The sequence below is a fragment of the Eucyclogobius newberryi genome, unplaced genomic scaffold (assembly GCF_026437365.1).
Source record: "Eucyclogobius newberryi isolate DKJ021-1_F unplaced genomic scaffold, fEucNew1.0.hap1 SCAF_6, whole genome shotgun sequence".
NCBI classification, from domain to species: domain Eukaryota; kingdom Metazoa; phylum Chordata; class Actinopteri; order Gobiiformes; family Gobiidae; genus Eucyclogobius; species Eucyclogobius newberryi.
The window spans coordinates 9,387,334-9,401,701 of NW_027316278.1; the positions used below are offsets into that span (position 1 = coordinate 9,387,334).

At 37.9% G+C, this 14,368-nt stretch overlaps 1 protein-coding gene across 1 annotated transcript in view; it reads right to left on the reverse strand.

The window, feature by feature from the left end:
* Nucleotides 1-14,368, reverse strand: part of cacna1ba (calcium channel, voltage-dependent, N type, alpha 1B subunit, a) — a 146,583-nt gene that overhangs the window by 78,303 nt on the left and 53,912 nt on the right. Inside the window, exons 4-6 of the mRNA XM_072432636.1 lie at nt 13,959-14,050; nt 12,851-13,003; nt 9,786-9,973 (exon numbers count right to left, since the gene is read on the reverse strand). Of these exons, the coding sequence (XP_072288737.1) occupies nt 9,786-9,973; nt 12,851-13,003; nt 13,959-14,050 (433 nt within the window). The remainder of the gene's footprint in view (nt 1-9,785; nt 9,974-12,850; nt 13,004-13,958; nt 14,051-14,368) is intronic.

Genomic DNA, 14,368 nt, shown 5'->3' on the forward strand with positions numbered 1-14,368 from the left:
TCGTTACCAAAGTCAACTTTATTTTTTTGCTTTATTCACAAATGTTTTATTTCTTCTTTTACTGCTCATTGGGGCTTGTCTTGTTCAAATGACACTAGTCAAATTGTAATTTTACTTTCCAATTTAGTTTCTTGGCATTGCTCTGTTCTACAGCTGCACAGAGCACCACCAGCCTCAAGGGGGCCCTACAAGCTAAATTCTCTGCATTTAACGACACTTATTCTGGCAAATGTCCCAGTTTGTTTCAGGTACGATCTCGGTTTAGACCTCGGTTTGGTCATCTTCTAATCCTGGTTTAGTCCCGGTCTAGTTGGTCAACATTTTGTCACCATTCTGTGTGTAAACATAGCAACACAGAAAAAAAGTCAGTTGTAATCTTTTTCTAAAATGGAGCGCTCCAGGACGAATGTGGAATCAGAGCGAACAGTGACACCGCGGCGCCACACTCTGCTGCTGACCCATTAGTTGGACGTCATATATTAGTTGCAGGACGGTGAATCTGTATTTTCTTTGTGTATTCTCTTTCCACGGCGCGCACCAAAGGCCTGTCTGCTGCTGCTATATATTAATGTTTACACAAGATTAGATTTCCTTGTTGTTCTATTGTCCAGCTGAAGCCAATTCATTTCATGTGGTGCCTCTGCAGATGTGCTCCATTGTTGCTGCAGATAAAGGAGCAGGTCTATAATGGGCCACACGCACAATGAGCTTATTATGCTGCTTAATTGGAGGGGAAAAATTCTGACTTTTACTACTACGCATGCGAGACCGTGAATGCAATCTGATACAAGTCACACTGTATGTAAATATGATCAATGTCATGTAAGGATAAGGGGGGTGAAAATCATAGTTTTACCAGAGAGAGTCTTGATGTCAGTGTGTAGTTTTGTGCAGTTTAGATATAATAAAGCCCAGATTGTGTGGCTGGTTTCAAGATTTTAGTCCTGTTTCCACTAAACTTAGAGCAATACTTTGCAAAATAATTGAAATAAGTGACAAATACAGACAAAAATACTATTTAAATTAAGATTCATGTATATGTATTTATGTTCAATATGATCTGTCTTTAAGGTGTTTTGAAGGAGACACATTCATAAACCAGTGGAAGTAAATTAAGTGTGTTGCCCAAGCACACAACAACAGTATTCATCTGTTGGAGATGAGCCAGGGGATCTGACCACGCACCAACAATATCGAGAGCAGTGTTTGAACCACCGACTTGCGGATCAACACAAACAACAGACAAAATGCAGAGAACGTGGAGATAGGTGGTTTGATTCCCAGGCTGGACATCGAAAGTCAAGTTTTAATTGTGATGGATTCGAATTTGGATTTGATGGAAGACAAAATATTAGCTTTAAAACAGAAAAAAAGAAACTACGGATTAAACATATTTTGGACACAAACACTAAATACTGAACTGGAGTGAAACGCGGGCGGAGGCCTCAGCTACAGCAGTGCGTGTAACATAATAATGTCACTACAAATCACCCTAAGCACTGCTCGTCCTGTCCTGCTGCAGAATTACATAAACAGGTCTGTCTTAATTAAATCCACACTAAACTGCTGCCATGCTCACAGTTAGCAGCCCCGCGGCTATTAGTGCCAATTCTCTGCAAAAGCTGGTGTGCACAGTATTTATTTGTATATTTCTACATAGCATTTTGAAGCAGCAGTACAAGTTTGTATTTTATCAAACTTACTCACAAGTCATCAGTTCAATATTCCCAGGAGGGGCGTTTTAAGCACCTTTGAGTTATACTTTCAGGCCTGTGGATGGTTTGCTCAACTTCATCTACAGCTTTGTACGTGTTTTCCCATAAACAAATGTAAAAAGCAATTACCACCATAGCAGTTACAGTTTTAAAGGTGCATTGTGTAACTTTTCTGGTGGAGGGTACTGTACATCTCCTGCTTGTCTCCATGGAGATGTTATTTCGTTGTCTAAAATGTTCCACACTACGGCACTGCACTAATCTATCTTGCATTTATTTGATTACAGATGTTTTATTGCTAAAAATGACTTTCTGCATTCTGTGAGAGAGGTTGCCTTTTCCACGGATCTGAACTGTTACTAGTCTCCATGGGGATAAATATGTTTAATGTCATACTGTGGAACCATCCAGGCAAAGTAAAACAATTTCCGAGTTACACCGAGTTACACTGTGCGACTTTAAACACAAAATCTTCAAAGTTGCCAAGTCTGAGTGTAATTGCACTGAATAAAGCAGTGAGTCCCATTTATAGAACTGCACATAAATGCACTAGTTGGTTTAAAATTGCCAGTCTGCACGGATTGTCCAGCCAATTTTGTGAGATTGTTTAGTTTTTAAAGCCATTTTGTGGGTTTTCAATATGGAAAGCAAAGACAAACATGGAGCAGTAAATGTGCAAATGTTGAAGATTAGACCACAACCAAATGCTGCTTCCATGGGGCAATGTTGTATTTTCATTATGTCTGTCCATAAGTAAGACTTTATTAGAGCACACAGTGATTACAGAGTGCAATTAAAAATACACCAAATATATTTAACAACAGAGAATGAAGACATAAAACCCCCCAATTGACCGAAAACGTGTCTAAATAAAAGTACAATCTGCCATACAGTGTTCCATAGTTCAGACAGGGTTTTAAAGCAGCGTTACAAACAAAGATTACAAAAACACTGTTCAAACTTTGGCTGTGATTGCAGAAGACGGTTTGCAAAGATTCCTATTGAGTCCAGAAGTCTTTTATCATCGGCCTCCACTTCTCTAACAGCGATTAATCATTTACGCCGTATCAATAGTGAATTTGGAACGAGGAGGGCACGGGCCTGGCAGAGCGGCTTAAAAAAGAGAGAAGTATTCAAAGCGCAGCCAACAGGGAAAGTTTAGTCCACGCAGTAATGAAGACAAATGTACTTTATCAACTACTGAGGAAACGCCACCATCAAGAGCAGGACTGCAACTTTTGTCTTGTCTTGTTTACCTCAACAGACTGCTCATTGTAATGGGGATTAGATGTGGCAAAACAAGACTATTAAAGCCTAATCTAGGTGTCATTAACATGTGATATAATCAGATTTCATTGTGCAATTTGGCGCGTCATTCGTCCTCAATCACAATCAGTGTTTCGTCTGTAGCGACAGCCAATGGAGACATGAAGTTAACCAATGAAACGGCCTTTGTTATTCAAAAGTCAATACCTATAATATGGTAATTTGATTTAAAAAGTAAAGCAGCAAAATAAACAATCTGCACCGACACCATAATTGGCCAACGGAAAATGGGAAAAAACACATACAGACTGAACTTGATAAATAAACGTATAAATTGATAAATGAACTTAATAAAGATTTTTTATTTTATCTTTATTTTTCTCCTCCATTCCTTATTAGGAAATTAGAGGGTTTGTCTGTAGGAGTTTTTGTATATTAGAGTTTTGTTTATAAGAGTTTTTGTTTATAAGAGTTTTGTTTATAAGAGTTTTTGTTTATAAGAGTTTTTGTTTATAAGAGTTTTGTTTATAAGAGTTTTTGTTTATAAGAGTTTTTGTTTATAAGAGTTTTGTTTATAAGAGTTTTTGTTTATAAGAGTTTTGTTTATAAGAGTTTTTGTTTATAAGAGTTTTTGTTTATAAGAGTTTTGTTTATAAGAGTTTTTGTTTATAAGAGTTTTTGTTTATAAGAGTTTTGTTTATAAGAGTTTTTGTTTATAAGAGTTTTGTTTATAAGAGTTTTTGTTTATAAGAGTTTTGTTTATAAGAGTTCTTCTATCCTTTTCCTCTGTATCTACCTGCGTTGCAACAATTAAATTTCCCCATGTGTGGACAATAAAGGCATATTTGATCTTATCTTATCTTAAGTTGGAAAAGGACAAATTTGACATAAAAGTGGACTAAATGGTATTCAAATATTGGACCTGGTGTGCTTAAACCTTGCTTTTTATTATGATCTGGATTGGATGCACTAATCTTCTTAAAACCACCTTAAAATCATTTCAAATAACATACACTTCTCTAGTTCTGCCCAGGCTGTGCCTTTGTTATGTTTTTTTTATTGTATTATCTTTTTGTATATATATTTTATTTGTGTTTTTCTTTAATAAAAAAAAATCAATAAAATTCAATAAATAAAGATGCATGCCAAAAAAATAAAATAAAGAAAGCATAAGAAAAACCTTATTACTTTTTATTTTCTTATTTTTTTGCAATATCATGCGGCACTGCAGGTGCACAAATGTCATTCAGTAAGAACATTTATCCCCGCAACCGAGACAAAACCCAAAATCTCGACATGAATAACTTGGCACACCACCTCCTACCATCACCAATCAGACAATCAAACTGACACTTTAGGTGAGTGACGTGAAGGACACGCCGGCATCGAAAGCCAAAAGTTTGGTTTGGTGGAGAAGATTAGATTACGTTTTCCTCTGCATTTCACCCATCCTTCAACACCGCTGGGTCAAATCAGGGGCAGTTATCAAAATATGGAATGTTACCAAATGAGCTGCCTTTACCACACTGGACCCTGCTGCCCCAATTATTAAAAGTAGGTGATGTGGCCTGCAGTGATGCGCAAAAGTGCATTTCTATCCCATACTGCATTATCAGTGCCAGTGAACAGCATACAATCACTCGATCTACGCTGAACTGCCACAACCCATCAGGGGGCGCTGTGCTGGGCAGAAGACGCCGGCCTGGTCTGTCATAATGGGGGGGCGAGATGGGAGCGGGGCGTGTTATTAGTGCATTAGCCGCTCACACACAGTCAGAGCGCGCCAGGCAATAGAAAAAGCATTAGCGGCGCGGCTCTGCCCATTGAAAGTGTTCGCCCCGAGGACAGGCATCAATTCAGCAGCCACACCACACCCAGATCACTACGGCGCTACGGGTCAAATGGGTGGCCGAATTAACCAGCTTTGGAGACTAGGCTTGTTAATATTACAGCCGTAGACCCATTTGATACACTGAGGAAACAATTAAAAGGAATTTAAAACACTTACAGTGGGAATGCTAGTTGTGTGAGGGAGGGAGGATGTGATCGGGGTGTGGAGCAGATTAGAGAAGGATTGATAAAGGAACAATGGGATGTGGGACGCTTAATAGGAAGATAGTGTGGAGGAAGATGCCAGACGAGTACAAGGAAATGACTGGTATATATAAAAAAAGGTAAATTCCTTGTGCTAAATAGAAACAAAATGCACTTGCTTTGCCTGGAATGAAATGGATCCATCTTGCCTTTTTCAATTACAGGTGGTTTTATTGAATACAAAACCAAAAACTCAGAGTTTCCGAGTAGGAATTCCGAGTTGTAAGGCTGTTCCAGTGTAAATGTACAGAAAATCCCCAAAAATAGCAGCTCCAACTACGACTGGAACACATAATGCCATTTCGTAGACACCCTCATGGAGACAAGCAGGTGGCGGACCCTTCACAAGTACTAGAATTACAATAATAGTACTAGATTTATGTAATGATCTGTAAGAGTCACTTATGACAAGTTGAGCAATGTTGTACATGAGCCAATATGTCACAAAAATGAAACATTCATTCCAGATTCTTCTCATTAACCTGTGCACGTGATAAAACTGAAATGTGTGTTCCAGAAGCAGCGTGTTAAAAATGACAAATCCCCACTCAACTGTATTGTCTGACTATGAGATAATAAGGGTGTAAATGTGCAGGGCAGAAAGTGCAACCCAACTTTGAATCAGCTTCACTACTTTAGATACTGTGACAGCTACAATGACAATATAACTATATTTCTGGCCATAAAAACAACACAGACACTAGCACCTGTCAAAGCCTGACTTCATAGAGAGCAGGTCTAGAGGTCTGCTAATGAGAGGCTGCCAGTCTGGGTCCTGCCCTTAGCCCTCGTCTGAAAACCAGGGAGACAGAACGGGACACGGCGGCGGCCATGATGGATGTCTGCTCCAATAAAGAGGCCGCAGCTGCGTCTGAGGACATAACACTTCTACACCAAGCATCTCATTACACAATCTACTATTAGATCTGTGTCTTACTTTGTCAGAAATCTGTTAAAGCACAAATACTTGCATGCAGCGGTGATAACATTATTTGTATCGTTCTAACGCTCAAATTGAATACTGTACAAAAAAATAAAAAGGATACACGTTTTCATTAAATTACTCTTGGTCTTTGGTCAATTGGATTGTCTAGAGCTTTTGACAACAGTAAATCGAGAATCATTGTTACTGTAACTTCAGCTGAGAGAATCATATTCACCTTATTCAGGAAGTTGTCATTGGCACCATTTTGTGTCCCTCCTTCTGGTTGTATTATTTTACACAGACTACAAAGCCGTTTTCAAGCCGGCCAGAGAAATGGTGTGAAGTGTTTACTTGTTGGTGCAGCATTGTATTTTATTTATCAACCTAGCTGAATATGAAATACCAAGCCTTAAATGAGCCACAACTGGTTTTAGTCCTAATCTTCTCAAATTATATACAATTTAACGTAGTTTAGGTTTTGCTTTTGGTAGTTTAACAAGTACATATGATGAATTTACACTGTTGTTGTTTCAATCAAATGTGTTGTACTAGTACATTTACGAGAACATATTCATATCAACCACGGCAGTATTTCTGTGACATTAAACAAAGAGTTGTAAACACTACAGTAAAATCAAAGGAAATCCCCTGGCTCCCAATTTTTACAGCATAACTCTACTACGGCTGCCAACAAATGACTATGATTGCTGCTTTATTTCATTATAAGTACACTTAAAGGTTAGTAAAAGGCTCGCTCTATGACGTATGAGAGTTTAATGCCAACACCATAACCTCAGGGGACCATAAGGACTAACTCTAGAGCACCGCTGAGTCTAATGGGGGGAATTTATTAATGTACGTGACAGGAGCAGATATTATCGAGGCAAAGGCTATGAATCTGAGTTTATCACACAAGCCAGCACGAAGTAAGAAAGGGTTAAGTGTAAGGGCAACGTCTAAGTGTCTCTGTACGTTGTGACGTGATCTGGTTTAGAAACGCCGCTAACAATGACAGACACATCATGAAATCAAGATATTATATATAGGCGCCTTTTATCATTAACAAGCTGTATAAATGTGGTGTTTGGTCATTTACAATATTAAAGCAGAACTAATTAACTTAACCATAGATTCCCTTGCAGCCCCGGGAACAGACGGAACAGTTTTTTTTTCCTGAAATAAGAAATAAGTTTGATCACATGCAAAATATTTAACGTAGACAAACATTAAAAAAATTAAAAAAGAGCCAGGGTTTCTCAGGAGAGTTGTCTTTGGGTTGATGTCGGCAAATGTTGCAAGACTGGTTTCCCGCTCAGAGACACTTCAAACAGCATCGCTTAGAGCCTAGAGCGCCCTCTTGCGGTTTCCAGTGTGAAAATAACAAATAATATCACATATAAGTCGCACTGGAGTATAAGTCGCACTCCGGCCAAACCTATGTAAAAATGTGCAACTTATAGTCCGGAAAATACGGAATATATATTTAACCATCACAGGGAGTTACTAAGGCGTTCAATAAAGTGAAACTGTTACTTAGTTCTGCTTTAAAGTTCTGTGGACGTAGCAAGTATACAATTACATTTTAAAATAGCAAATGCATTTCCTCTCAAAACACACATTAACCTTTTAGCTTAAATGGTCCGTCTAAATGTCAAAACATGAAACTTGATCATGTCCTAATCTCAGATGGTGGGCGGGGCATATTCGTATATACTGTATACTCTATGGGAGAGTCGCTGCTTTTGAAGTAAATATACAAAGCCAAAATCCACAAACGATGAACCATATCATTTTTTGTTCTGGACTGGCTCCACAAATCTTCAATATTAATCTTATGCCTGACAGACATTTTAACTGACAACAATTACTGGCATGTCTTTGGAGTGGAATAACAGCTGTAGCATAAACTGACACGCAAACATGGGATTAGCAAACTGTGCTAATATAAGCGAGTGTTAAGAAAAATGCTTTGGAAGTTTTGAGACACAATATGACTTTCCATCATTTACACCTTGCTCTTGCATAACAAACAGAATTAACTGTAATCAATTCATTATTTGAAGAAACGTCACAGTCACTTCCACACGACTACTGATCTTTGTGCTCAGTTTTCCCAATTCATCTCTAAACGTCTCGCTCGATATATTTGCTAAAATCATTAACATTTTTCCAAAAACTCCACTATTTTATTAATGATCTTATTGCACAATAGTTATTCCTGCCTGATACAACTTAACAGTGCCATTAAGTGAGTGTTCTTCCATAGTTTCTTACTTTGATACGATGCAAAAATATACGATTTAGTTTACGTTTCAAAATATACAATCATCATTTAATTTCCTTTACGCAAACAAACAACTATCTATGATTTTTTTTTGCCGTTTTCTCAGCTCGTAAAAACCTGCTCGTTCAATTCACAAGGGGTGTAACAACAACTGTGATGCCAAAAATGCCAGCTCCTTTATAGCTTGAATGAAAATGAGCCTATAAAGAAGGAATGACATAAATAGACCATGGTCCTGTGCAGCCATCAGGAAGAACTTATCACATGACACATTTCAAACCGAAATCCTTTTGGGACATGCTTATCTGGGCAATATTAATGACAAGGAAGCAACAAAACTGATCAATAAATCACACAAAACCGTAAAGATGTCGCGTTGAGAGGTTTGCATATCTTTACTTCTGTTTAATTCACTTAAAACACGTGTGACCCCTACAAACAATGCGTGATTTAACCTTCTGCATAATGTTTTTGACAAGTGCTGTGGCCCTAATAGGAGCAGCGTGACTCATCCTTATCCTTCGCAGACTTGGTTTTTAATCTTATGTTGGAGGAGACCAGGGAGGAAGAGGAGCAGCCAGGGGGAAAGAACGGTTTTCAGTCCAGAAAGTGCTGGAAGCGAAAAAAGCCTTGCAAAAGCTAAGAAAAAAGTGGTCCGTATGAAACTGTATTTATCATTCATGGGCAAAATGTGCATAGTCACTCCGACCTGCTGCTAAGGACAGACAAAAAGAGCAGTTTAATGCTTTAAAGCTGTAATTCTTCTGCCACCTGCTCGTCTCCGTGGAGATGTTATTGTTTTGCCAGGAATTGTCCACAGTACGGCAATAAATGTATGAACCGGTGCTTCCATGGAGACAAGCAGGTGACACCACTTTACAGGTCAGAGCTGCATTCTTTCCAATATGTTTTTGAGCAATAAAACACCTTTATCGCACATGGTTAAGTCAGTATTGCACATGGGTGTAACTGTCATACCCATGTGCAATACTGACTTAATCAAGTGCAATACCGTCATAATCATGTGCAATTACTGTCATACTTAACGCAATAATGTCCTATTCATGTGCAATACTCATATGCAATAATGTCATATTCATGTGCATAGAACTGCTGTAAATAAGAGTGTTTACTTTACAACTATGATTAGTACTATTTTGTCTTATGTTAGCTTATTTTATATTTTTATTTTTTCTCTATTCCCTATTAGGAATATGAGAGGTTCTGTACATAGGAGTTTTGTTTATAAGAGTTTTTTTCTATTAAGAGTGTTTCTTCTGTATCTACTTGCGTTGCAACACCGGAATTTCCCCATTGTGTGGACAAATAAAGGCTTATCTTATCTTATCTCACTTGAACAAAAAAGCGGGATGGTGAAAAGCTACACAGTGCACCGTCAAAGTCGAAACACAATTGTGCAACTGTACGCGCGTTTAGAATGTTGTAATCGTGTGTGAAAGAGCTGAATTTGCACGGAGTGGGCGTGGCTGGATGGACTTACGTTGTAGAGGATATCCACCCATCCTTCCATGGTGATGCACTGGAAAACGGTGAGAATGGCAAACAGGATGTTGTCAAAGTTGGTGATGCCAAAGTTAGGTCCAATCCAGTACTCCCTGCAGACCGTCCCATTGGAGCAGGTCCTCGCTGGGAGCTCGAGGCCACAGGGGAAGTCTGCAGCCTGCTCATCTGCAAAAACACAAACACACACAATCAACAGTGACTTGATTTAGACGTTTTAGTGCCTCGAAAAATGAAGAGACCCACTAAAGGCCAATTTACACCGACTCATCACGACTCCAGTGCAATACCCGTGTGTCTGCAGCAAGATGTTTTTATACCATCACATCTTCAATTTGTCTGCAAACTAGATATTCAAAACACTAAAACAAAGATTGGCTTTTATTTTCACCACAACTCTTTTCACTGCGAAGAAAAAAAGTGGTTGAAGCTACTTTTCTTTCTGTAATTGACTATGGCGATACTTTATATATGCAGCGCCCTCCTACACGCTACATAAACGACTCCGTGTGTCATGCATCACTGTGGTTCATCACTGAGGCCCTCACTCACTGCACTCTTCAGGATGCTGTTGGCTGGACATCACTCTCATCATCTCAACTCCTGAAGAACCTCAGTGACATCAGCTCCAGCTCAACAAAAACACTTTTCATTGTATCTAATCTACTTTATTCCACTCTTGGTCTTGAAATAATCTACAAAAAACTAAAATTGGAAACTGTCCCTTGAGAAATTTAAGAAAATTATGAATATTGAGGTGGTTGAGAATTGTTTTTCTATAGAGCTGTTTTTATGTATTGATTGTGTTGGCACTGCCTTGACCAGGTCTCTCTTACAAAAAAGATTCTGAACCTCCTGATTAAATAAAGGTATAAATTAATAAAAACGTACATACAAGTTAATGTCACTTCACTGTATCAAGGCGGAACCTTTCATGTTCTTTCTGGCAGACCAGACATCAACGACAACAGGCCAAAATGTTATTAGCAGGTGGATCTCAGCCTTGCTCACATCTCTTGGTTGACAGCATAAACTAAAGCTGTGAGATGTATCCAGAAACCAGCATGCCTGTGGATGTAACAGTTGAATACCGAGGGGATTTACGAAGACGAACAGCAAACAGATGAGTAGAATAGAAAGAGAGGATTGGAGGAAAGGAGACACACACAGCCATCCAGCTGAGGCCTGTGCGTCTGCTTTCTTCTACAGCTGCCAAATTCACGAATACAAACGTCTCACTGCAGTGTTATCTTTTAAACCTTTAGTGCAATTGCCTGATCATGATTTTAAAAGATGTCTATTAATAACCAGACAGATCCCTGAAAAACTGGAATGTGTGAAATTGCAGAGGCCCGTCTGACGAGTTAAATGAGGAGTAAAAGGATCATAGTTCTGACTAAATATGATCAAACTGGGACTAAACATGTGGGACTAAACATTCTTGAACAACTGTTACAAACTGCAATTAGAACAGGAATGACCGAGATCCAAACCAGGACTAAACTATATTTATGAAGCAAATATTTCCAGACCAATCCAGTTTAAACCAGGTCTAAACCAGGTCTAAACCAGGTCTAAACTAGCACCATTAACAAACTGAGCCCGTTTGAAGTCAGTACTAAAGCAGGTCTTAAAGTTTAGCACTATTCTTGGACTAAACTAGTTCAAATCCAGAACTAAACCAGGTCTAAAGTAGCACTATATAAAAACAGCTCTAAAGGAGTTATGATGAGGTATTTTTAGTGCTGGCTGAGGATGTATGATGTAAACATACCTGGTGCAGAAAAGATTGTGTCTTATAAATAATACATGGCTTAAACTACAGTGATAGTATGGTACATTACTGCTTAAATGCATAAGAGCTTAAGATTTAAAACAGCTGCTGAATATTTAATGAGTGATGTCTTAAATGCAATCGCTACTTTTACTTAGGGTCCAGGGGTTTGTTACGATTAAGAATTTAAAAAAATATATATGAATTTCTTATTATCAACACTTTTATATTTGAATCAACAACAGTTGCACAAATAAAGTGGCCTCAGGAACCGAACGACTTCAAAGAGGTTATTTTTATCACAAATCAATTTTCCCCAAATCAAAAAGACAAGACCGTCTAGTCTATAAATACTTTCATGTACAACAAGATTAGTATCACAAACTACAAAATAGCAATACATTTACTATTGCAAAGAAATAACTCAATAGAATAAATAATATGGTCATTTAAATCGAAGTATAATGAGTCAGAATTGGGTTTATACATCAATTTTTGTGTTATATCTTTAGATGCAACAAACAATTGCACAACATTTTAAAGCTCATTAATGTATTTTTATCTAAAGTCACTCAGTCCATTCACAAGCGCAACGGAAACAATGTTATTTACAGCTAATCACATATTCCAAAGAAGACTAAAACCTATTATTAACACCATCGGAACAATGGACGAGGATCACACTGTGGAGCCACTGACCTGGAACGATCTACAGACGGTGCAAAGAGGACGACCGCAATGTTTGTATTCAGGACCAAGGATTTTACAGAAACAGATTATTCTTGACAGCTTTCTTTGTTCACAGTTGTTAGAGATTGTAGATATAAGTCCTGTGCCATTTAAAACCCAACAGTGCTGACTTTACTTTACCCACAGCAACAATAAATATGTGCATTACTTTGACGACGTGATTCCTAATTAATAACAAATAAACTGTTATGAAAATAAAAATGCCACTTTTTGTTCCGGCAACATCTGATTCACAAATTAGACTGAAGCCAATGCAATTAAATTATATTTGACAAATGGCTCAGCAAGATTTAACAGAATTAAAAAGTGCCCTGTGGCTGATCTTGAGCCAAAATCACAAGCTGTTTTACTAGAATTGTTTTTGGAACGTATTACAAAGAAACTGTTTTGTATTTCATTTCTAAAATAAAATACGGTGCATGAAACTGGCGTGTCTCTACATGTGGGAGTGAACATTTGAGATGGTCATTTGTTAGTATTATGCCCTGGTCACTTCCTGTCTAATACTGCTGGGTTCTTACTGGTGTCGATCCTGAAGCACGTGCGATGAAACTTTCCCATGTAGAAGTCCAGACCAATGATGGCGAACATGAGGATGGCGAAGAACAGGAGCAGGCCGATCTGCAGCAGAGGGACCATGGCCTTCATAATGGACTTCAGAACCACCTGGAGACCTGCACAAACAATGTGTCGCTGAAAAGACTGAAAAGAACGCAATGGAGGCGATGCTGGGGAGCGATGGATGATCCCAAACTCACGGGTCTGGTTGTAATTGAAGTTCAAGTATTGCACAAAATAACAATTGACTGTCAAATTGAACTCAAAATCTTGTTTCGGAGATTACACTGCAAGGCTCTTTTTTAAAATTATGTCAATTGTTTTTGACAGTTTTTCTTTGTATAAATAACAAGCTCAATATTATAGTTTTTTCCTCCCTATTTTTTCTTTTTCTCACAAACCGATTATTCAAAAAAAGTCTCATCAATTGAATTTATATATCAATGTAACAATGGGTTTCAGTCTTTCTGGTAATAAAATAAAATGCAAATGTCAACAAAGTAAATCAGAGTCTTATGTAAGAATCTGGAACAAGAGCTATAAAGAGAAAAACTTGAAACCAGACATAATTTTTGGTTTACGTCCTGAAAAGCCATAAACCTTTGAAATCAAATGAATCAATGAATTAAACATTCAAATTACAGGAACCAAAGTATTTTGAGGCAATATTGACACTAAATCTAATAATCGTGACATCCCTATTTGTAACGCATGTCCATGTGGTTGTTTTTGATGTTTTGCTGTGCACAAATAAACTAGTAAAAGTGCAGAAATATCACTTAATAAACTTTTTTCTTTTTGCGTCTTCAAAATGTTGAAATAATCTTGGGGAAAATATTGTATAGACCGTAAATCCTACTCTACACAAACAAGCAACATCACAAATAAAGAACACTAGGATGTGGAGTTTAGTAGAACAATATAGATACATACAAGTTTGACAATGCAGGCGTGATATTAAAGCTGAATACGTTTATGAAATTCCACAAGGTAAAGTGTGCTGCAACGTATGCTACTATTAGGACTGAAAATGAGTTAAATAATGTCTAATAATGAGATGTTTTGACTCACTGGGAATGCCAGAGACCAGCTTGAGCGGCCGCAGCACCCGGACGGCTCTCAGTGTCCTCAGGTCGAAGTCGGCCCCCACTGTGGCCAAGATCCTGCCACAAAAACACAGAGAAATCAAACATGTACTTATACTTTAAACCTTAACACACAAAGATTCACCAGACATTGAAACAAATGTAACACATTCGCCTTTTGGATTTTATTTGGACTTTTCTTTTCCTTTTTTGCTTGGTCGCTCTCTGTGTCTTGTTCTGTCGGTTCTTATTTCGTGTTTTATCTTACAAAACAACTTTTTAACTGACAATAAATGAAGAGCAACAAGCAAAAAATAAAAATAAAAACATCAGTAGAAAGAGGAATAATCATGAGGAGAACCACATTAAATGAGATCCAAAAGTAGGAACAGACTC